This window comes from Salvelinus sp. IW2-2015, linkage group LG13 (genome assembly GCF_002910315.2).
Source record: "Salvelinus sp. IW2-2015 linkage group LG13, ASM291031v2, whole genome shotgun sequence".
Taxonomy (NCBI): domain Eukaryota; kingdom Metazoa; phylum Chordata; class Actinopteri; order Salmoniformes; family Salmonidae; genus Salvelinus; species Salvelinus sp. IW2-2015.
Window position 1 is genome coordinate 42,528,097 of NC_036853.1, and position 25,026 is coordinate 42,553,122.

Consider the following 25,026-nt stretch of genomic DNA (forward strand, 5'->3'; position numbering starts at 1 on the left):
GAGGCAGGGTCGTACTCTGCGGATGTTGTAGAGCATGAAACCTACAGGAACGGGCCACCGCCTTGATGTTAGTTGAGAACGACAGGGTGTTGTCCAGATCACGCCAAGGTTCTTAGCTCTGGGAGGAGGACACAATGGAGTTGTCAACCGTGATGGCGAGATCATGAACGGGCAGTCCTTCCCCGGGAGGAAGAGCAGCTCCGTCTTGCCGAGGTTCAGCTTGAGGTGGTGATCCGTCATCCACACTGATATGTCTGCCAGACATGCAGAGATGCGATTCGCCACCTGGTYATCAGAAGGGGGAAAGGAGAAGATTAATTGTGTGTCGTCTGCATAGCAATGATATGATTTACCCCAGTCCTCAGCAGTCCAATCCCTGTATCTTTTGCTGTCCCTGATGTTTTTCCTGGAGAGAAGTGGCGTCTTTGCTGCCCTTCTTGACACCAGGCCATCCTCCAAAAGTCTTTGCCTCACTGTGCGTGCAGATGCACTCACACCTGCCTGCTGCCATTCCTGAGCAAGCGCTGTACTGGTGCTGCCCCGATCCCGCAGCTGAATCAACTTTAGGAGATGGTCCTGGCGCTTGCTGGACTTTCTTGGGTGCCCTGAAGCCTTCTTCACAACAATTGAACCGCTCTCCTTGAAGTTCTTGATGATCCGATAAATGGTTGATTTAGATGCAATCTTACTGGCAGCAATATCCTTGCCTGTGAAGCCCTTTTTGTGCAAAGCAATGATGACAGCACGTATTTCCTTGCAGGTAACCATGATTGACAGAGGAAGAACAATGATTCCAAGCACCACCCCCCTTTTGAAGCTTCCAGTCTGTTATTCGAACTCAATCAGCATGACAGAGTGATCTCCAGCCTTGTCCTCATCAACACTCACACCTGTGTTAACGAGAGAATCACTGACATGATGTCAGCTGGTCCTTTTGTGCCAGGGCTGAAATGCAGTGGAAATGTTTTTGGGGGATTCAGTTCATTTGCATGGCAAAGAGGGACTTTGCAATTAATTGCAATTCATCTGATCACTCTTCATAACATTCTGGAGTATATGCAAATTGCCATCATACAAACTTTATGCCATCATAAATAATTGCGCCAATTTGTGTATCGCTAAGTCATCAAGTAGATTAGGGTTTGTGCAGATTTAAGGGATTATGCGATGTTCAGAATGAGTCTGATAAGGTAAATAACAATTAATGAATTGACTGTGACTGATGTAAGAGATATATCTTTAGAGTTTAGTCGGGAGATAGTAACTCGTTAATTAACTTTTCCCGTGGTGCCCCAAGATTACTAATTAGTTAATTGTTACATGACTAATTTAATCATCGTAATAATTAAACGTAGTTAATTGATTTGATGAAATAACAGTCAAACATATTAATGATAGCAACGTCATGACAGAGTTCCTCATATAAAATGTCTCCGTCAAGTTGTTAATGTATTCTCTTCAATTTGCAGATCTTCATGTTACCTCTGAATACAAACAATGAGGTATTATATTTCTGGTGCTAGAAATAGCCCTGATTTCAAATCTGTGTCCTTTAGTGCTGGTACCTAATAGGTTATTTTTCCTCTACGTAGGATGGCCGATCTAACCGGTATGGTCCTGGCGATGTGGCTGGGCTTGGCACCGGTGGCGTTGGCAGTGGATGGATAAGTCACGCCCTTCTCTCCTGCCGACATGGTGCTGTAGAGGATGTGGCCTTTTTTACCCACCGACTTGTACTCGAAGCCGGGCGGATCACTGAAGCTGGCTGGGCAGGGCCAGAGCTCTCTGATGGTGTAGCTGGTGCAATACATGGTGCTGTCATCTATAGTCTGAAATCTCATTACCCTCTGGGCTGGCTTGAAACTGGTGGCCTGGGGGGCATTCTTGGCAGTGTACTGGGAGCGGAAGGTGGTTTGATGAACTTAGGCCTACATACAGCATGGATGCCGCACCATACCCCTTCTGCAAGACAGCACACAAACCACTTCTAACACTAATGTAACACTTCAAGGGATTGGGCAGTGGCTCATTCCAGAGACCCTGAACGTATAAGGCGTACATACTCCTTGTGCCAATTGAGTGTAGTGCCTTCCATGGAAGTGGTTTTGGCATGATTCCATATGACAAGGGACTACAAAATGAACACTTTATAGCTTTTACTGTGTAGACCAAATAAATTGACTGAAACGAACCTGAAGGTGGTGGTATTGGACATGTGACCATCCAACGGCTTGAACTCATTGTTAACTTTTTTGGACGCCTGAGGAGCCACAGTTCCTTTAGAGTGGACTTGTCACTGTAATCTGTGTGCACACGCTGAGTCGGGGCGGGAGGTGGGGATAACAACAGGTGGGGACATAAATGCCGACTGCAAGAAAAAATGAAATCTTTGCAACTTGACAAGAACATGAATAAGTATGAAAATAAAGACACACACATGCTCCCAACAATTTAATGAGTAAACCTAATAACCAAATAATATGAACAATAACATGAACTACAAAATTCTAATTGGACTACGATTGCATAAACCATTATTTGATGTAGCCGTGATTAGGCTGTGTTAGGAAGTGATGTCACTCCTAGGAAATGATGCAAAGATGCAATTAGGAAATGTATCTTTATGGATGTAAATGTTAATTTACCGGCATTACAACAGTAAACAAATTACTCGTTACACGATACAGAATTGTAATTTGCCAAAGTTAACTTATTTGATAGTTAGCCTACCGTTAATAGCCTACCATGAAGCCTTCACTTTTTCGGCACAAGGCTACTTGAAAAAAATCTTATCTGCAAGCGCAGATATGGCATAAGCACTGGGTCATCATGTTTATGCCATCTGAATATGTCCCAGTGTCCTCAACAACATTGGAGGTGATAGGTCAGGTGGGCATTTATATCACCTAGAAAGTTCTATGTATGAGATCATTTAAGTGGCAAGCAAAAAACAAACACACACAGTTATCCTTCAAAGTGTAATTGACATCACTTGTGTGCATGCGCGCATCTCAAACGTCTTCCTTTCCTCGTCTACACTGATTCATAGTCACTAATTAGGGGGTGAAACAACAGGTGAAAGCAATAGCCTAATGAATTATATATCAGGAATTGGATTTCAGCTGTTGCATTTCATTCATAGGACTGATAATGCAAAGGAGAGGACACCACTTCATACTATAGAGATCCACCCTGTTTGCGGTTCTTTGCTATTAGCCTGAATATCGTCATTACGCCATGGTGCAAGGGACATTGCAAGAAAGAATGTGGTTTTACGAAGAACAGGCAGGTAAAAGTTTGGCAGGTGAATAGATAGCCACAATTTATAAAGCAAAATATGTAATTTCTCAGGTAGCATATGCGATGCATTTATACTTTGAACCATCTTTTTTCTCATGCAAATTTGAAATTAAATGTATTTGTAAAATTATATCAACTTAAATGACCTAATCTGATAGGGCCAGATATGATGCCTGGGACTCCTAACTCAAGTCAGGTTGGTTAAATTTACATTCTTGTCCCCAGCCACTTGGCCTAGACAGCACATGTTCCCTATATGTATTCCTACTACTCAACCATGTTTTTGCTATATTAACTGCTTGCTTAATGTTAGTGAGAGCACTGACGATCTAAAGTAGCCATACCCAGTGACAGTGTTTTGCATTGGTCATAGGTATTTTTTATTAGTTCTGAGCTGTGGTTACAATTTGGTTTGTTCCTTGACAGAATGTGGTCTTCCGCTTGGCTAACCTCCCCATGGTTAGTTCAGCGTGTACACTCGTATCTGTCTGGTATTGTGACACCAAGCGCAACCACCCCTACATCAGATCGTTGTGTACGGTGGTGGAGATTAGTGTGATGACTTTAACCTCCGTAGCCTTTAACAGTGCCACCCCCATCATCATTAAGCTGGAGCCCCAAAGTAAGTACTTTGATTCTGTCATCTTTCCAGTTTTTCCACTTATGGAATCACTTTGGACCAAACCAGTGCTTGAATTGTGACAATTCTGTCTCACATCAAATCCAACCCCTATGCTGTGCTCCCACAGTTTCCATTGTGAATGATCTTGCATGCAAAGGCCTGGATAAGCTTGAGAGTACGTTGCCAGTGCTTCAACAGCCTTCACAGCAGGTGAATTCAATCTTCAAATATGTCCCAATCCTCTATTGGCTGTCCTTTGTGACAAATATATTGTTACATTATTGTAAGAACTATTTCTTTTCAATTATCATTATCACCCAGATTGTGTCAGATGTGAAGAATATAATGATGGAGGCCAAAGATGCTGTAGCCATTGCTGTCCACGGAGCAAATAACTGCATGTATTACACCCTGACTGGAATGGTTGCGACGACAAAAGGAGCAAGTGGTGGGAGAGCCAACATTGTGTCCCTGGAACATGCTGTCCAGCTGGTTAGTGTGGGACTGGAATATGCACTGAGCCTGTCAGAAACCCTGGTGGACCAAGCCCTTCCTCCGACCGATGAAGAGATGGGTGAGTGGAGCTAATGCTGGAGTGTATTCATTAGTGGCACACCATAGCGAAATGTAGCAAAATATTTTTTTATGGAAGTGAGGGGCTATTTACACCAGCATATCAAAGTGTAGTCAACAATGTTCTTCACCTTAACTATGGCTTTCCATGGCCTCTGGAGACTTATACTGACAGAAATGAAGGGCAACTGAAAGCTGTAATCTCTCATCACACCGACTCTTCTGTCTTTAGAAGATGAGGTCAAGACTGTGAAGGGCTTTGACGTTGCCGCCGCCAGGCCCAGCTCTCCTGTCCGACTGGTTTCCCTCACTGTCAAGCTGTGTAGACGAGCATACCACCAGGCAGAGGAGAAGATGCACTCTGTCAAAGTCTGCGGTCAGAAATCCCTCAATTTGCTTCAGCACACCATGCACTTGGTAAGCCTGGTAGATGCTTAAACCAGTTTCTCTAGAAGTTCATTTGGGAGAGGGACCCATTGATAGGATTTGGTAGCCTAATAGTTTCAGGTCAGTTTGGGGTCCTGGTTTGATTTGGTTTGCTGATGTCAATGTTGTGAACAGTGCGTCCCATGGTGGCTGTGGGGTTATGGTATGAGTAGGCATAAGCTACAGAAAACRAACGCAATTTCGTTTTATTGATGGCAATTTGAATGCAGATACAATGACGAGATCCTGCGGCCCATTGTCGTATCATTCATCCACCGCCATCACCTCATGATACTGCACAGCCCCATGTCGCAAGGGTCTGTACACTTCCTGGAAGCTAAATGTCCTAGTTCTTCCATGGCCTGCATACTCACCAGACATGTCACCCATTGAGCATGTTTGGGATGCTCTGGATCAATGTGTATGGCAGCATGTTCCAGTTCCCGCCAATATCCAGTAACTTCACACAGCCATGTAAGTGGGACAACATTCCACAGGCTACAAACCACTTGATCAACTCTGTGCAGGAGATGTTGTGCTGCATAAGGCTGGTGGTCACCAGATACTGACTGGTTTTCTGATCCACCCCCTACCTGTTTAAGGTATCTGTGCCCAACAGATGCATATCTATATTCAGTCATGGATTAGGGAAGAATGAATTTATATCAATTGACTGACTACTTTTATATGAACTAACTCAGTAATCTTTGAAATTGTTGCATGATGCATTTATATTCAGTATAATCCATGTTCTTTGAAATTCTTGAAATAGAAATGCTACTTTGAGTCTAAAATGTCCATTATGCTTCTGATGGAATTAATGTGTGCAGGACAATCTTGGTGTCTTGGTGGAATGGACTAGTAACGTTCAAGAGAAGGAAGACAAGGAGACTGAGGTATTATCAAGTCTATTTACTAATGTACTGTTGGTGGAAATGTCTTAAAAGCTGTGATTATTACTGTTACAAGCTTGCTCTAGGTGTTCTCAAATTCTTTCCCTAGAAATTGGCTCATATTCAAGTGGCTAATTGAGAAATCCTTACTGAAAACATTTCAGTACCAGAATTAACATGTTAAATAAAAAATAATTGTGCTCAACCATGCTGTTGCGTTTCCCAGACCAAGCATTGGTTGTGTTCGCTTGCATGGTTCAGCAGAGTCCCATATAAAGCAGTACATAACCTCTGTTTCTCCAGCGGGTGGTTATCCACAGCCTGGATGTCTCTCCCAGTGTGAGTCACCAGTTGCAGAGAAACTGTCTGAGCCTGGCCTGCAGCCTACAAAGTCTCCCCCGCCACCTCCAGCAGCAGGCTGTGTGTTTGCTGCTTTCTGCCTCACAGATCTTAAACAACTTTAGTTCCACTGACCCCCACCTGGTCATCAGACCTCAGGGCAAAGTGAGCGGTTCTCTGGATGCCATCCTGGACTACCTGGTCCACAACATGCCGCTCAATTGGCTGGTGGGGCCCTGGTGCCCTCAGACGCCGCCCATTACTCCAAGGGCCCAGACATATGGTCAGAGGAGGAAGAGGCCTGCCAAGAAAACAGGTGTTTTTGACCGTGGGTGTACTGTCACACCCTATGAACAATATTGATGTGGTTCGTGTTGGGAGTCAGTCATCTCAGATATATGTAGGCTTCTGAAGTGCAGTGGTCGGTTTTTATTAATATTTGTCTAACACACAGCATGTCAATGCATTTGACTTGTGGGCATATAACGTTTAATGGACTTGGGTCAATAGACTTTGTTTGGGGTTTCTGTCACTGCAGTACTGCAAATCAATGTGTGGATGGCCCTAGACTTTGTATGCTTCATGCTGTGGAAAGAATCTGTTAAACCACAATAAATGACAATGCAAGTTACTTCCTTTGGCCTTGTCATTCATGTTTGGGTGCTGTTCCTAAATGTTATATCAAGATGACATGTAGCAATAGAACAATATTAACAAAGAAATGCCCTGGTCTAGGTTGATGGCAAAAACATGGCCCAATTTGAGTGCCCCAGTGTAATAGAGCACAAGTTTTGCCTTTTTGTCATTGCTAAACCTGTTTTGCTTGACAATGGCGAAAGATCTGGGAACAAATCTGTGACCAGGCTAGGTTTCTTGTGCATCTTAAGGAAAAAAATTGGTCTTGATCAAGGTCATTGATCAGTTAGGAACTTTCCTCACCTGGTTGTAGAGGTCTTTATTGGATACTCATTGAAAAGGAAATACCAACCAGCAGACTCCTGCCTTCCAATTCAGTTTTACACCCCTGCCTTAATGCCACAGTGGCCCTTCCCGTAAGGTATACTGTATTAGACCTTACACTGCTACCTGGGTAATATTCATAGGCTTACTCGGTGCACCCAGACTGTGAATGGTGTTGATGGGGTACTGTGACTGTGAACATGAATTTGAGTTCACACCAGTTAACCATATGCTCATTGGAGATAAATGTGAAACTTCTGACAAGTTTGAGGTGCTTCCTTGTCCAGATTAGTTAGTGCCAGAGCTGGTCTGAGATGGAGACTGACTGGTACAGATGCGAAGAGTGATGGCTGAGACCCCAGTTGCGGTAGTCTTACCATCAGTGAGACATCAGTTCAGTCATGATGGCGGGTTCTAAACTAACATATGGAATTGTTTTTTAGATCATTTAAGGATCATTTAGCTTGTGATTTTGAATTTACGACCCCTTTAGGGATCAAACAATTATTTGATTAAACATTGAATTTGGCTGTGTGCAGGTGGACAAACCTACAAATTTGGCTATTTTGGCCACACCCTTTTCTGACAGGTAAAATACACACATTGGCAGTAGAATGGCCTTTACTGAAGAGTTCAGTGACTTTCAATGTGCCACCTTTCCAACAAGTCAAATTTCTGCCCTGCTACAGCTGCTCCGGTCAACTTAAGTGCTCTTATTGTGAAGTGGAAATGTCTAGGAGAAATTACAGCTCAACTGCGACGTGGTAGTCCACACAAGCTCACAGAACGGGACCACAGAGTGCTGAAGAGTAAAAATGAGTTCACCGAGTTCCCAACTGCCTCTGGAAGCAACGTCGGCACTAACTTTATCGGGAGCTTCATGAAATGGGTTTCCATGGCCGCATACAAGCCTAAGAACCATGCGCAATGCCAAGCGTTGGCTGGAGTGGTGTAAAGCTTTCCTCCATTGGACTCTGGAGCAGTGGAATCACGTTCTCTGGAGTGATGAATCGCTCTTCATCTGGCAGTCTGACGGATGAATGGGTTTGGCGGATGCCAGAAGAATGGGGCTGTTCATGGTTGGGCTAGGCCCCTTCCAGTTTAGGGAAATCTTAACGCTACAGCATACAATGACATTCTAGACAGTTCTGTGCTTCCAACTTTGTGGCAACAGTTTGGGGAAGGCACTTTCCTGTTTCAGCATGACAATGCCCCTGTGTACAAAGTGAGGTCCATACTGCAATGGTTTGTCAAGATTGGTGTGGAAGAACTTGACTGACCTGCGGAGAGCCCAGACCTCAACCCTATCGAACACCTTTGGGATGAATTGGAATGCTGACTGCGAGCCAGTCCTAATTTCCCAACATCCGTGCCTGACTAATGGTCTTGTGGCTGAATGGAAGCAAGTCCCCGCAGCAATCTAACATCTAGTGGAAGGCCTTCCCAGAAGAGTGAAGGTTATTATAGCAGCAAAGGGGGGATCAACTCCATATTAATGCCCATGATTTTGGAATCGGATGTTAGATGAGCAGATGTCCACATACTCTTGGTCATGTAGAAATGCATTGAACAGATTCATACATGGGGAAAAACAGAAAATGATCAAGAGATATAAGTAAATGCACACTACCGGTCAAAAGTTTTAGAACACCTCATTCAAGGGTTTTATTTTGACTTTTCTACATTGTAGAATATTAGTGAAGAAATCAACTATGAAATAACACACGGAATCATGTAGTAACCAAAAACGTGTTAAAGAAATCTACATCTATTTTATATTAGAAATTCTTCAAATAGCCACCCTTTGCCTTGATAGCTTTCCACACTCTTGGCATTCTCTCCAACCAGCTTAATCTGGAATGCTTTTCCAACGGTCTTGAAGGAGTTCCCACATATGCGGAGCACTTGTTGGCTGCTTTTCCTTTGCTCTGTGGTTCGACTCATCCCAAACCATCTCAATTTGGTTGAGGTTGGGGGGTTGTGGAGGCCAGGTCATCTGATGCAGCACTCCACTCTCCTTGGTAAAATAGTCCTTACACAGCCTAGAGGTGTGTTGGGTCATTGTCCTGTTGAAAATKAAATGATAGTCCCACTAAGCCTAAACCAGATGGGATGCGCGATCGCTGCATAATGCTGTGGTAGCCATGCTGGTTAACGGTTCCTTGAATTCTAAATAAATCACAGACACTGTGTCACCAGCAAAGCAACCCCACACCATAACACCACCACCTCCATGCGGTACGGTGGGAAATACACAAGCAGAGATCATCCGTCTCACAAAGACACGGCGGGTGGAACCAAAAATCGCCAATTTGGACTCCAGACCAAAGGACAAATTTCCACCGGTCTAACGTCGTCTTGTTTCTTGGCCCAAGCAAGTCTCTTCTTATTGGTGTCCTTTAGTAGTGGTTTCTTTGCAGAAATTTGACCATGAAGGCCTGATTCACGCAGTCTCCTCTGAACAGTTGATGTTGAGATCTGTCTGTTACTTGAACTCTGTGAAGCATTTATTTGGGTTGCAATTTCTGAGGCTGGTAACTCTAATGAACTTAACCCCTGCAGCTGAGGTAACTATGGGTCTTCCTTTCCTGTGGCGGTCCTCATGAGAGCCAGTTTCATCATAGTGCTTGATGGTTTTTGCGACTGCACTTGAAGAAATGTTCAAAGTTCTTGACATTTTACAGATTGACTGACCTTCCTGTCTTAAAGTAATGATGGACTGTTTCTCTTTGCTTATTTGAGCTGTTCTTGCCATATTATGGACTTGGTCTTTTACCAAATAGGGCTATCTTCTGTTTACCAACCCTACCTTGTGTTGGTAAAGTAGGGGAATAGCTTTAAAACACTGAAGTGCATTTTGGGTAACATAGTAAGGTAACTTTCGGTTTTGATGCAATTGTGTGACGGGGATGTAGCTGAACTGTGAGCTACGCTCGTTTTGCTCCGTTAGCCCACTATTTTATTTTGTCATTTGCTATGAGACGCAATATAACTCGGGTGTATCATGTTTCCATTGATCATCCTTGATGTTTCTACAACTTGATTGGAGTCCATCTGTGGTAAATTCTATTAATTGGACATGATTTGGAAAGGCACACACACCTGCTATGTAAGGTCCACAGTTGAATAAGCATGTCAGAGCAAAAACCAAGCCATGAGGTTGACGGAATTGTTCGTAGAGCTCCGAGACAGGTTTGTGTCGAGGGAAGGGTACCAAAAAATATCTGCAGCATTGAAGGTCCCCAAGAACACAGTGGCCTCCATCATTCTTAAATGGAAGAAGTTTGGAACCACCAAGACTCTTCCTAGAGCTGGCCGCCCGGCCAAAATGAACAATCGGGGGGAGAAGGGCATTGGTCAGGGAGGTGACTGAGAAGCCCATGATCACTCTGACAGAGCTCCATAGTTCCTCTGTGGACATGGGAGAGCCTTGTAGGACAACCATTTCTGCAGCACTCCACCAATCAGGCCTTTATGGTAGAGTGGCCAGATGGAAGCCACTCCTCAGTAAAAGGCACATGACCGCCTGCTTGGAGTTTGTCAAAAGGCACCTAAAGACTCTTAGACCATGAGAAACAAGATTCTCTGGACTGATGACACCAAGATTGTACTCTTTGGCATGGATACCAAGCGTCACATCTGGAGGAAACCTGACACCCTCCCTATGGTGAAGCATGGTGGTGGCAGCATCATGCTGTGGGGATCTTTTTCAGCGTCAGGGACTGGGAGACTTGATGTTACTACAACTTGATTAAGAGTATCTGTACCTCTCCTCCGGTCTCTAGAGAGTTGAAAACAGCAGGTCTGGGACAGGTAGCACGTCCGGTGAACAGGTCAGGGTTCCATAGCCGCAGGCAGAACAGTTGAAACTGGAGTAGCAGCACGGCCAGGTGGACTGGGGACAGCAAGGAGTCATGCCAGGTAGTCCTGACGCATATGGTCCTAGGGCTCAGGTCCTCCGAGAGAGAGAAAAAAAGAGAGAAGGAGAGAATTAGAGAGAGCATACTTAAACACTTACGTAGATGGGGAAAAAGCTGTCCTTGAAACAGTCTTGATATGTTCGTCAAAAGAAAGATCATGGTCCAGAGTAACGCCGAGGTCCTTCATAGTTTTATTTGAGACGACTTTACAACCATCAAGATTAATTGTCAGATTCAACAGAAGATCTCTTTGTTTCTTGGGACCTAGAACAAGCATCTCTGTTTTGTCCGAGCTTAAAAGTATAAAGTTTTCAGCCATCCACTTCCTTATGTCTGAAACACGGGCTTCTAGCGAGGGTAATTTTGTGGCTTCACCATGTTTCATTGAAATGTACAGCTGTGTGTCATCCGCATAGCAGTGAAAGTTAACATTAAGGGTCTGAATGACATCTCTAAGAGGTAAAATATATAGTGAAAACAATAGTGGACATGAAACGGAACCTTGAGGAACACCGAAATTTACAGTTGATTTGTCAGAAGACAAACCATCCACAGAGACAAACTGATATCTTTCGACAGATAAGATCTACACCAGGCCAGAACTTGCCCGTGTAGACATATTTGCGTTTACAATCCCTCCAAAAGAATGTGGTGATTGATGGTATCAAAGGCAGCACTAAGGTCTAGTAGCACGAGGACAGATGCAGAGCCTCGGTCTGATGTCATTAAAAGGTAATTTACCACCTTCACAAGTGCAGTCTGTGCTATGATGGGGTCTAAAACCAGACTGAAGCATTTCGTATACATTGTTTGTCTTCAGGAAGGCAGTGAGTTGCTGCGCAACAGCTTTTTCAAAAATGTTTGAGAGGAATGGAAGATTCGATTTAGGCCGATAGTTTTTTATATTTTCTGGGTCAAGGTTTGGCTTTTTCAAGAGAGGCTTTATTACTGCCACTTTTAGTGAGTTTGGTACACATCCGGTGGATAGAGCCATTTATTATGTTCAACATAGGAGGGCCAAGCACATGAAGCAGCTCTTTAAGTAGTTTAGTTGGAATAGGGTCCAGTATGCAGCTTGAAGGTTTAGAGGCCATGATTATTTTCATCATTGTGTCAAGAGATATAGTACTAAAACACTTGAGTGTCTCTCTTGATCCTAGGTCCTGGCAGAGTTGTGCAGACTCAGGACAGCTGAGCTTTGGAGGAATAGACAGATTTAAAGAGGAGTCTAATTTGCTTTCTAATGATCATGATCTTTTCCTCAAATAAGTTAATGAATTTATTACTGCTGAAGTGAAAGCCATCCTCACTTGGGGAATGCTGCTTTTTAGTTAGCTTTGCGACAGTATCAAAAWWTTTTTTGGGATTGTTCTTATTTTCCTCAATTAAGTTGGAAAAATAGGATGATCGCGCAGCAGTGAGGGCTCTTCGATATTGCACAGTACTGTCTTTCCAAGCTAGTCGGAAGACTTCCAGTTTGATGTGGCGCCATTTCCGTTCCAATTTTCTGGAAGCTTGCTTCAGCGCTCAGGTATTTTCTGTATACCAGGGAGCTAGTTTCTTATGACAAATGTTTTTAGTTTTTAGGGGTGCAACTGCATCTAGGGTATTGCGCAAGGTTAAATCGAGTTCCTCATTTAGGTGGTTAACTGATTTTTGTCCTCTGACGTCCTTGGGTAGGCAGAAGGAGTCTGGAAGGGTATCAAGGAATCTTTGTGTTGTCTGAGAATTTATAGCACGACTTTTGGTGCTGCTTGGTTGGGGTCTGAGTAGATTATTTGTTGCGATTGCAAACGTAATAAAATAGTGGTCTGATAGTCCAGGATTATGAGGAAAAACATTAAGATCTACAACATTTATTCCATGGGACAAAACTAGGTCCAGAGTATGACTGTGGCAGTGAGTAGGTCCAGAGACATGTTGGACAAAACCCACTGAGTCGATGATGGCTCCGAAAGCCTTTTGGAGTGGTCTGTGGACTTTTCCATGTGAATATTAAAATCACCAAAAATTTGAATATTATCTGCTATGACTACAAGGTCCGATGGGAATTCAGGGAACTCAGTGAGGAATGCTGTATATGGCCCAGGAGGTGTGTAAACAGTAGCTATAAAAAGTGATTGAGTAGGCTGCATAGATTTCATGACTAGAAGCTCAGAATGAATCAGCTGAGTCCCAGAAAGAGGGCCAATTATCTACAAATTCTATCTGTTGGGAGGGGCAGAAAACAGTTTTCAGCCAGCGAGTGAGACTGCTGTAGAGCTCATCACTCCCCCTAACTGTGAGGGGGCCAGAGACAATTACTCGATGCCGACACATCTTTCTAGCTGATTTACACGCTGAAGCTATGTTGCGCTTGGTGACCTCTGACTGTTTCATCCTAACATCGTTGGTGCCGACGTGGATAACAATATCTCTATACTCTCTACACTCGCCAGTTTTAGCTTTAGCCAGCACCATCTTCAGATTAGMCWTAAYGTCGGTAGCCCTGCCCCCTGGTAAACAGTGTATGATCGCTGGATGATTCGTTTTAAGTCTAATACTGCGGGTAATGGAGTCGCCAATGACTAGGGTTTTCAATTTGTCAGAGCTAATGGTGGGAAGCTTCGACATCTGTTTTGCTTTGTCATTATGGGCTATTGTATGTATATTGACGACGGAAAAAAAATATTTAAATCATTTTAGAATGAGGCTGTAACAATGTCAATGGGTCTGAATACTTTTCCAAGTGCACCGTATAACAACAGCCATGTTCCCAACAATTGAACCTACAACCACTCAAGATGGAACAACTGCACCTTCATCTATAAGTGGTGAATATGTATTTTCTACATTATTGACTTGAATCAGCACTGTCACACTTCAATACAATAATCAGTCTTATCAGTATTACACTGAACTGCAATGACAGTTTCCCTTTTTTCTGCTACAGTGGTGAGTTGATATTGTGTCTATGATGGTGGCCAGCAGGGTAATAAGTTGTTCTTGCTGTAGTATGTTGAGCACAAGACAAAGTCTGTGGTCCAAACAAGTAAAGATGGCGCCGACAGACATGGCAGCTCTGCCTCTAGCTCCTAAGCAACTTTGCTGTATTTAGTTTTTTGTCTGTGTTATTTCTTACAATAGCCCAGAAGGTTTTTTGATATTACATACAGCTGGAAATAACTTTTGGATATCAGAGCGGCGGTAACTCGCCAGCATTACGACCAAGAATACGACTTTCCCGAATTGGATTCTTAGTTCGTACCCCCCAGGGCAATTTTACTTATTCCAGAGTCTGCTTCAAGACGTCCCCGGTGGAGAAGAAGTATTCGGAGTGGACTTCTCGCTAATGTTCAGTCTCTGGACAATAAAGTAGACGAGCTCAGGGCGAGGATCTCCTTCCAAAGAGGCATCAGGGACTGTAACATACTCTGTTAAACAGAATCATGGCTCTCTCTGGATATAATGTCCCCGTCCAGACAGCCAGCTGGGTTCTCAGTACATTGTGCATACAGGAATAAAGAACTCTCTGGGAATCAGAAAGGCGGTGGTGTATGTTTCATGATTAACTACTCATGGTGTGATTGTGATAATGTACAGAAACTCAAGTCCTTTTGTTCACCCGACATAGAATATCGCACAATCAAATGATGACCGTATTACCTCCCAAGAGAATTCTCTTTGGTTATAGAAACAGCCGTGCATATTCCCCTTCAAGCCGATACCATGACAGCCCTCAAGGACCTCCACTGGAAACTACATATCCTGATGCCGCATTTATTGTAGCTGGGGATTATTTTTATTTTAAGAAAATTTGAGGAAAACGCTACCAAAGTTCTATCAACACATTGACTGTAGTACTCGCGCTGGAAAAACACTCGACCACTGCTACTCCCCCTTCCGGGATGCCTAAAAGGCCCTCCCACGCCCTCCCTTTGGCAAATCTGATCACATCTCCATTTTGCTCCTCCCTTCCTATAGGAAGAAACTCAAACAGGAAGTGCCCATGCTAAGGTCAATTCAACGCTGGTCTGACCAATCGGAATGCATGCTTCAAGATTGTTTTGATCATGCGGACTGGGATATCTTCCGGGTAGCCTCTGAGAATAACATTGACATAAACACAGACACGGTGACTGAGTTCATCAGGAAGTGTATAGGGGATGGTGTTCCCACTGTGCCTATTAAAATCTACCCAAACTAGAAACCGTGGATAGATGGCAGCATTCGCACAAAACTGAAAGCACAAACCACCTTATTTAACCGTGGCAAGGGTACTGGGAATATGGTTGAATACAAACAGTGTAGTTATTCCCTCCGCAAGGCAGTAGAGAGAGTTGAGACGTACGAGGCAGGGTCTACAGACAATCACGGATTAACAAGGGGAAAAAAAGCCACGTCGTGGACACCGACGTCTTGCTCCCGGACAAGCTGAACACATTTTTTTTTTTGTATTTCACCTTTATTTAACCAGGTAAGCTAGTTGAGAACAAATTCTCATTTACAACTGCGACCTGGCCAAGATAAAGCAAAGCAGTGCGACACAAACAGCAACACAGAGTTACACATGGAATAAACTAGCGTAGAGTCAATAACACAATAGAAAAAAAGAAAGTCTATATACAGTGTGTGCAAATGGCGTGAGGAGGTAAGGCAATAAATAGGCCATAGTAGCAAAGTGATTACAATTTAGCAGATTAACACTGGAGTGATAGATGAGCAGATGATGATGTGTAAGTAGTGAAACTGGTGTGTAAAAGAGCAGAAAAGTAAATAAAAACTATGGGGATGAGGTAGGTTGATTGGGTGGGCTATTTACAGATGGACTATGTATAGCTGCAGCGATTGGTTAGCTGCTCAGATAGCTGATGTTTAAAGTTAGTGAGGGAAATGTAAGTCTCCAGCTTCAACGATTTTTGCAATTCGTTCCAGTCACTGGCAGCAGAGAACTGGAAGGAAAGGTAGCCAAAGGAGGTGTTGGCTTTGGGGATGACCAGTGAGATATACCTGCTGGAGCGCGTGCTACGGGTGAGTGTTGTTATCGTGACCAGTGAGCTGAGATAAGGCGGAGCTTTACCTAGCATAGACTTATAGATGACCTGGAGCCAGTGGGTCTGGCGACGAATATGTAGCGAGGGCCAGCCGACTAGAGCATACAGGTTACATTGGTGGGTGGTATAAGGGGTTTTGGTAACAACAGATGGCACTGTAATAGACAATCTAGTTTGCTGAGTAGAGTATTGGAAGGTATTTTGTAGATGACATCGCCGAAGTCGAGGATCGGTAGGATAGTCAGTTTTACTCGGGTTTGTTTGGCGGCGTGAGTGAAGGAGGCTTTGTTGCGAAATAGAAAGCCGATTCTAGATTTGATTTTGGATTGGAGATGTTTAATATGAGTCTGGAAGGAGAGTTTACAGTTTAGCCAGACACCTAGGTATTTGTAGTTGTCCACGTATTCTACTTCAGAACCATCCAGAGTAGTGATGCTAGTCGGGCGGGCGGGTGCGGGCAGCGAACGGTTGAAAAGAATGCATTTAGTTTTACTAGCGTTTAAAAGCAGTTGGATTCCACAGGAGTGTTTTATGGCATTGAAGCTCGTTTGGAGGTTAGTTAGCACAGTGTCCAAAGAAGGGCCAGATGTATACCGAATGGTGTCGTCTGCGTGGAGGTGGATCAGAGAATCACCCGCAGAAAGAGCGACATTGTTGATATACACAGAGATAAGAGTCGGCCAGAGAATTGAACCCTGTGGTACCCCCATAGACTGCCAGAGGTCCGGACAACAGGCCCTTCGATTTGACACACTGAACTCTGTCTGCGAAGTAGTTGGTGAACCAGGCGAGGCAGTCATTTGAGAAACCAAGGCTATTGAGTCTGCCGATAAGAATACGGTGATTGACAGAGTCGAAAACCTTGGCCAGGTCGATGAAGATGGCTGCACAGTACTGTCTTTTATCGATGGCGGTTATGATATCGTTTAGTAACTTGAGCGTGGCTGAGGTGCACCCATTACCAGCTTGGAAACCGGATTGCACAGCGGAGAAGGTACGGTGGGATTCGAAATGATCAGTGATCTGTTTATTAACCTCTCTGCGCACAGATCCCTTTAGCGGGATCATTTTCCTAAACTGCTGAATTGCAGGGTGCCAAATTCAAAAATATTACAAAAAATATTTATAATCATGGAATCACAAGTGAAATATACCAAAACACAGCTTAGCTTGTTGTTAATCCACCTATCGTGTCAGATTTTGAAAATATGCTTTACACTCACAAACGCTTGGATTGCTTTCGCTGTATCAATCAATCCTAGAACAGCTAGCCTTAAATTAGCATGGTCACGAAAGTCAGAAAAGCAATACAATTAATCGCTTACCTTTGATAATCTTCGGATGTTTGTACTCACGAGACTCCCAGTTACACAATAAATGTTATTTTTGTTCGAAAAAAGATTAGCTTTATAACCAAAAATCGCTATTTGGTTTGCGCGTTATGTTCAGAAAACCACAAGCTCGTTCTGGTACTGAAGGGCAGACGAAAATTCCAAAAAGTATCCGTAATGTTCGTAGAAACATGTCAAAGGTTTTTTATAATCAATCCTCAGGTTGTTTTTAACATACATAATTGATCATATTTCAACCAGACGGTAAACTGTTAAATTCTACAGAGAAAATGTTGAGCAAACGAACCAATCAAAGGACACCTGGTCATCCACTGACACGTTTTGATAATTCTCGCTCATTTTTTCAAAATAAAAGCCTGAAACTATGTCTAAAGCCTGGTCACAGCCTGAGGAAGCCATTGGAAAAGAAATCTGGTTGATACGCCTTTAAATGGAGAACGGATAAGCAATGTAACAAGGATATATATWTTTTTTTAAGCACTTCCGGGTTGGAGTTCCTCAGGTTATCGCCTGCAAATTCAGTTCTGTTATACTCACAGACAATATTTTGACAGTTTTGGAAACTTTAGAGTTTTCTATCCTAATCTGTCAATTAAATGCATATTCTAATATCTGAGCCTGAGAAATAGTCTGTTTACCTTGGGAACGTTATTTTTCCAAATATAAAAATTCTGCCCCCTAGCTGAAAGAGGTTAACTTCGCTTTTGAAGACTTTAGAAAGGCAGGGCAGGATGGATATAAGTCTATAACAGTTTGGGTCTAGAGTGTCACCCCCTTTGAAGAGGCAGCTTTCCAATCTTTAGGCAGCTTTCCAATCTTTAGGCAGCTTTCCAATCTTTAGGCAGCTTTCCAATCTTTAGGCAGCTTTCCAATCTTTAGGCAGCACCTGAGCCACGGCCTGTTCACCCCGCAACCATCCAGAAGGCGAGGTCAGTACAGGTGTATCAAAGCTGGTACCGAGAGACTGAAAAACAGCTTCTATCTCAAGGCCATCAGACTGTTAAATAGCCATCACTAGCCGGCTACCACCCGATTACGCAACCCTGCAACTTAGATGCTGCTGCCCCATATACATAAGCATGGAATCACTGATCACTTGAATAATGGAACACTAGTCACTTTAATAATGTTTACATACTGCTTTACTCATTTCATATGTATATACTGTATTCTATTCTATTTTAGTCAATACCATTCCAATATTGCTCGTCCTAATATTTATTAATTCCATTCTTCTGCTTTTAGATCTGTGTGTATTGTTAGATACTACTGCACTGTTGGAGCTAGGAACACAAGCATTTCGCTACAGCCGCAATAACATCTGCTAAATATGTGTATGTGACCAATAAAATTAGATTTGAACTGAACCTGCAACTAATCAACTCAACAACGGAACTCCCTACAAGCAGTGGATCTAGTGAGTACAATGTAAACATGTAGTGAAGGATTCCTTGTCATATTTTGAGTGTGTGTTTGTGAGTGTGTTTGTGTGTATTTGTTGTTCTGACAATGATGGCTAACAGTGTTTCTACACGATACGTAGAAAGCTGTCTCTATCCATATCGACGGGACTGAGGGTGAAATTCTCCTCTGACACCACTGATGATTAGATCAGAGACATGGTCTTACAGCAGGTCAGAGTCACTGAGACAGGTTTATACTCGGCTAACAACACTATTGAATATTGTGATTTGTTACTTGTCATGTTTTTTTTGGTGGACCCTGGGCAGAGTAGCTGATGCTTCTGCAAAAGCTAATGGTCATCCAAATAAATAAACTATATGAAGTGAGCTCATCGTGAATAATGAGTGAGAAAGTTAGACGCAGATATCATACCCCCAAGACGTGATAACCTCTCACCATTACAATAACAGGGGAGGTTAGCATTTTTGGGGGTATGATATTTGTGCGTCTAACTTTCTCACTCATTATTCAGAATTCATTCAGGATTATCCGTAATCATGGTAGAATCCAAATTAATGTAGAAGTGTTTTAGAAACTTTCTATTCTTATTTCCAATAAAAGTGACTCCAAAATGGCATTATTTACCATTCATTTCTGTTGGGCACAGAATAATCTGAAACAAAACAAACATCAAACGAGTCACAAGCTTGATGTAGTCATTGTGTACTATGAATATGGGACTCAATACTTAACTTTTTACTACTTTAATTTAAGTAAATTTGTCCCAATACTTTTGATCCCCTAAAATGGGGGAGGGAATTTCTAAACGATTCACCCGATGTGTAACTGTACCAATACTTTTGGAGCTTACTGTAGATAAATAATGAGGCTTGAAGATGGAGAAAAGAGGGAGGATACGTAATAGTGAACGAGAGATCTGTAAGTGTATTCAATTTCACTAAAGCTTTATTCATAGTGTACTTGACATGGCTGCCACAACTGAAAACAATTGAACAGTGTAGCAATACTTTCAGCACTGTAGGCATGTACAGAATATTCTGCATAATAGTCTTGCACTGACATTTCAACCACTGTGTCCTCATTCCAGTTTCGTGAAGAACTGATCAGACAAGGAACGCCAAGTGACATCACACTAGGCCTTAGAGCCAATCGGACACGAGAGATAGGGGAGGAAGTGTAATCCGAGGGAGGTGGGAAAAGTATATACCCTTTCATACTTGAGTAAAAGTAAAGATACCTTAATAGGACATGACTCAAGTAAAAGTGAAAATCAACCATTTAAAATACTATTTGGGTAGAAGTCTAAAAGTATATGGTTTCAAATGTACTAAAGTATCAAAGTAAATGCTATCAAATTCTGGCTCTATTTTTTTTAAATTTATTTACGGACAGCCATCCCCACCACCAGAACAGAGGCAGTAGGGATGACCGCGTGTTATCTTACTAAGTGCATGAATTGGACCATTTTGTTGTCCTGCCTGAGCATTCCAAATGTAATGAGTACTTTTGTGTGTCAGGGATTTTTTTATTCAAGTCATGGTAATGATATTAGCATTTTTTGCGCATCATTCTCAAATTATCTGTGAGCTCCACAAATAATTGTAGATACTTTCAGGTGATTTGTACATGTTGTGTGAAAAATGCTAATATTGGTACCATGACTTGAATGGGATTTGTGCCACAAATGCTAAAATGTTAGCATTTGGAAACAGTGCCATGTAAATAAAACCAAAGCATGGCTTGCTGGCATACCTTACAGGGTAAAGAAAGCAATGTGTCAATGTAACGTGTGCGCTGAGAGTCGGGAATCAAGTTCAGGGAGGGAATATTTAATAAATAAATGGAACATAATACAAAACACGAAACAATGCACAGATATGAAACAGAAACAATAACGCCCAGGGAAGAAACCAAAGGGAGTGACATATGTAGAGAAGGTAATCAGGCAGGTGATGGAGTCCAGCTGAGTCTGAGGCATTGATGTGCGTAACGATGGTGACAGGTGTGAGAAATATTGAGCAGCCAGGTAACCTAGAGCGCCGGAGAGGGAGTATACGTGACAGTAATTTTGCAATTTAGGTGAACTATCCCTTGACATTTTTATACGAGATATCGGGGACGTAGGTCGGGGTGCCTTTTAAGAATCCGATGGTGAGTGGGTAATCTGCCTCTACCATCAGTCCTATTAGCCAACGTACAATCATTGGATGACAAAATAGATGAGATATCCTACTAACGGGACATTAAAAACTGTAATATCTTGTTTCCCCGAGTCGTGGCTGAACGGCCACATGGATAAAATTGCCTGTAGCTCAGAACCTGAAGCAAGGATATGTATATTCTTGATACCGTTTGAAAGGAAACAATTTGAAGTTTGGAAATATGAAATAAATGTAGGAGAATATAACACATTAGATCTGGTAAAAGATAATACTTTTAATTTTGAAATGCAAGAGAAAGGCCACAATGTATTATTCCAGTTTAGGTGGAATTTAGATTTTAGCCACTAGCTGCCAGCAGTGTATGTGCAAAGTTTTAGACTGATTCAATGAACCATTGCATTTGTGTTCAAAATGTTGTACCAAATGTGCCTAATTAGTTTATTGATACTTTTCAAGTTCATAACTGTGCACTCTCCTCAAACAATAGCATAGTATTCTTTCACTGTAATAGCTACTGTAAATTGGACAGTGCTGTTAGATTAACAAGAATTTAAGCTTTCTGCCCATATCAGAAATGTCTATGTCCTGGGAAATGTTCTTGTTACTTACAACCTCATGCTAATCACATTAGCACACGTTAGCTCAACCGTCCCATAGAGATTAAATAAGTCTTGAGGTTTTGCTCGCCTGATGTAGAGTATCTCATTATAAGTTGTAGACCACACTATTTACCAAGAGTTTTMATCTATATTTTTTGTAGCTGTCTATTTACCACCACAAACCGATGCTGGCACTAAGTCCGCACTCAATGAGCTGTATAAGGCCATAAGCAAACAGGAAAACGCTCATCCAGAGGCGGCGCTTCTAATGGCCAGGGACTTTAATGCAGGGAAACTTAAATCTGTTTTACCTCATTTCTACCAGCATGTTAAATGTGCAACCAGAGGGGGGAAAACTCTATACCGCCTTTGCTCCACACACAGAGATGTGTACAAAGCTCTCCCATTTGGAAAATCTGACCAAAGTTCTATCCTCCTGATTCCTGCTTATAAGCGCAAACTAAAGCTGGAAGCACCTATGACTCGGCCAATGAAGAAGTGATCAGATGACGCAGATGCTAAACTACAGGACTGTTTTGCTAGCACAGACTGAAATATTTTCCGGGATTATTCCGATGGCATTGAGGAGTACACCACATCAGTCACTGGCCTCATCAATAAGTGCATCGATGATGTCGTCCCCACAGTGACTGTACGTACATACCCCAACCAGAAGCCATGGATTACAGGCAACATCCGCACTGAGCTAAAGGGTACCCCTTTCAAGGAGTGGGACTCTAATCCAGAAGCTTATAAGAAATCCCGCTATGCACTCAGACGAACCATCAAACAGGCAAAGCGTCAATATAGGACTAAGATTGAATCATACTATACTGGCTCCAACGCTCGTCGGATGTGGCAGGGCTTGCAAACTATTACAGACTACAAAGGGAAACACAGCCGCGAGTTTCCCAGGGACACGAGCCTACCAGATAAGCTAAATGATTCTATGCTCGTTTCGAGGCAAGCAAGACAAGCTAAATGACTTCTTTGCTCCCTTCGAGGCAAGCAACACTGAAGCATGCATGAGAGCATCAGCTGTTCCGGACGACTGTGTGATCATGCTCTCCATAGCCGATGTGAGTAAGACCTTTTAAACAGGTCAACATTCACAAAGCCGCTGGCCAGACGGATTCTTAACAGCTTCTACCGCCAAGCCGTAAGACTCCTGAACAGCTAATCAAATGGCTACCCAGACTATAAGCATTTCACTGTAAGGTTGTATTCGGCGCATGTGACAATTAACACTTGATTTGATTGCTTAATGAACTCAGGAACCACACCTGTGTGGAAGCACCTGCTTTCAATATATTTTGTATCCCTCATTTACTCAAGTGTTTCCTTTATTTTGGCAGTTACCTGTATTTTCTAAGATATCACATCATTTTCAAGATATGGGTCTTCCAAATGGACAACGACCCCAAGCATACTTCCAAAGTTGTGGCAAAAGGGCTTAAGGACAACAAAGTCAAGGTATTGGAGTGGCCATCACAAAGCCCTGACCTCAATCCCATAGAAAATTTGTGGGCAGAACTGAAAAAGCGTGTGTGAGCAAGGAGGCCTACAAACCTGGCTCAGTTACACCAGCTCTGTCAGGAGGAATGGGCCAAAATTCACCCAACTTATTGTGGGAAGCTTGTGGAAGGCTACACGAAACGTTTGATCCAAGTTAAACAATTTAAAGGCAATGCTACCAAATACTAATTGAGTGTATGTAAACTTCTGACCCACTGGGAATGTGATGAAAGAAATAAAAGCTGAAATAAATCACTCCCTACTATTATTCTGACATTTCACATTCTTAAAATAAAGTGGTGATCCTAACTGACCTAAGACAGGGAATTTTTACTAGGATTAAATGTCAGGAATTGTGAAAAACTGAGTTTAAATGTATTTGGCTAGGGTGTATGTAAACTTCCAACTTCAACTGTATATATGCTTCAGCCTACTAATTAGCCTATACAAATAGGCACTATTATATTTCAAAATTAAAATCAAATTCGCTAGCCTATATTTTTTACTTTGTAGGCCGCAGGCGCTGCACCAGAATCGCATATTCTCTCCTGGTTTATCATGGTTTGTACGATGTGCTTAATTCCATATAATACAGTATAATTCAATACAGTACAGCAAGGCTGCCCCACCCTCTTCCTGGAGATCTACCATCCTGTGGGTTTTCAGTCCAAACCTAATTTAACACACCTGATTCTACTAATTAGCTGCTCAACAAGACCTTAACTAGCTGAATCAGATATGCTAAATTTGGGTTGGACTGAACCTACAGGACAGTAGATATCCAGGAAGAGGGTTGGGCAGTACAGTAATACAGTTCACACTCAAAAATATTAGCCTACTGGAGCTAGTTTAATTGATAAACGCAACATGCAACAATTTCAAAGATTTTACTGAGTTACAGTTCATATAAGGAAATCAGTCAATTGAAATAAATGAATTAGGCCCTAATCTATGGATTTACATGACTGGGCAGGGGTGCAGCCATGGATGGGATAGGCCCACCCACTTGGCAGCCAGGTCCATCAACTGGGGAGCCAGGCCCAGCCAATCAGGATGATTTTTGTGCATATGGAAAATTTCTGGGATTTTTTATTTCAACTCATAAAACATGGGACCAACACTTTACCTGTTGTGTTTATATTTTTGTTCAGTGTATTTACCAAAGGTAGCAGATAGCTACCTACATCTATGGGCTTTTCCTTTTTTGCTGTTGTGTGTAATGTGCAGTAGCCAGTAACCTTTTCTACATTTTGTTACTTTACAGCCTTATTCTAAAATGGATTAAATAGTTTTGTTCCCCCTCGTCAATCTACACACAATACCCCATAATGACAACAAAAAAAATAGTTTTTTCAATTTTAGCAAATGTATTTTTTTTTAAATGATCACATTTTCATAAGTATTCAGACCCTTTTCTCAGTTCTTGCACTTTTTTGCAGCGATTACAGCCTCGAGTCTTCTTTGGTATGACGCTACAAGCTTGGCACACCTGTATTTGGGGAGTTTCTCCCATCCTTCTCTGCAGATCCTCAAGCTCTGTCAGGTTGGATGGGGAGCGTCGCTGCACAGCTGTTTTCAAGTCTCTGCAGAGATATTCAATCGGGTTCAAGTCCGGGCTCTGTCTGGGCCACTCAAGGACCTTCAGAGACTTGTCCTGAAGCAAATCCTGAGTTGTCTTGGCTGTGTGCTTAGGATCGTTGTCCTGTTGGAAGGTGAACGTTCACCACAGTCTGAGGTCCTGAGCGCTCTTGAGCAGGTTTTCATCAAGGATCTCTCAATTGGCTCTTTTCATCTTTCCCTCGATCCTGACTGACCTCCCAGTCCCTGCAACTGAAAAAAATCGCCACAACATGCTGCTGCCATCATGCTTCACCGTAGGGATGGTGCAAGGTTTCCTCCAGATGTGA

General features: G+C 42.6%; 1 protein-coding gene across 3 annotated transcripts; it reads left to right on the plus strand.

The window, feature by feature from the left end:
- The first annotated feature begins 3,143 nt into the window (after positions 1–3,143).
- On the plus strand, positions 3,144–6,610 carry LOC111972135 (perilipin-2-like). 3 transcript variants are annotated; one of them, XM_023999002.2, is made up of 8 exons: positions 3,144–3,304; positions 3,459–3,496; positions 3,727–3,922; positions 4,050–4,132; positions 4,244–4,496; positions 4,728–4,912; positions 5,752–5,817; positions 6,118–6,610. In XM_023999002.2, exons 1-8 carry the CDS (start codon positions 3,238–3,240, stop codon positions 6,514–6,516), a joined length of 1,287 nt encoding a protein of 428 aa, XP_023854770.1. In that variant the 5' UTR covers positions 3,144–3,237; the 3' UTR covers positions 6,517–6,610. The 3 variants fall into 3 exon arrangements, with proteins under 3 accessions (XP_023854770.1, XP_023854771.1, XP_023854772.1); XM_023999003.2 differs by having other exon boundaries at positions 4,731–4,912; XM_023999004.2 differs by having other exon boundaries at positions 3,144–3,289.
- Positions 6,611–25,026: the final 18,416 nt, after the last annotated feature.

Coding starts and splice junctions, on each gene's coding strand:
- LOC111972135 (XM_023999002.2), top strand. CDS start 3,238: ATGGTGCAAGGGACATTGCAAGAAAGAATGTGGTTTTACGAAGAACAG. Junction 3,305..3,458: donor GGCAGGTAAAAGTTTGGCAG/GTGAATAGATAG, acceptor CTAATCTGATAG/GGCCAGATATGATGCCTGGG. Junction 4,913..5,751: donor TTCAGCACACCATGCACTTG/GTAAGCCTGGTA, acceptor TAATGTGTGCAG/GACAATCTTGGTGTCTTGGT.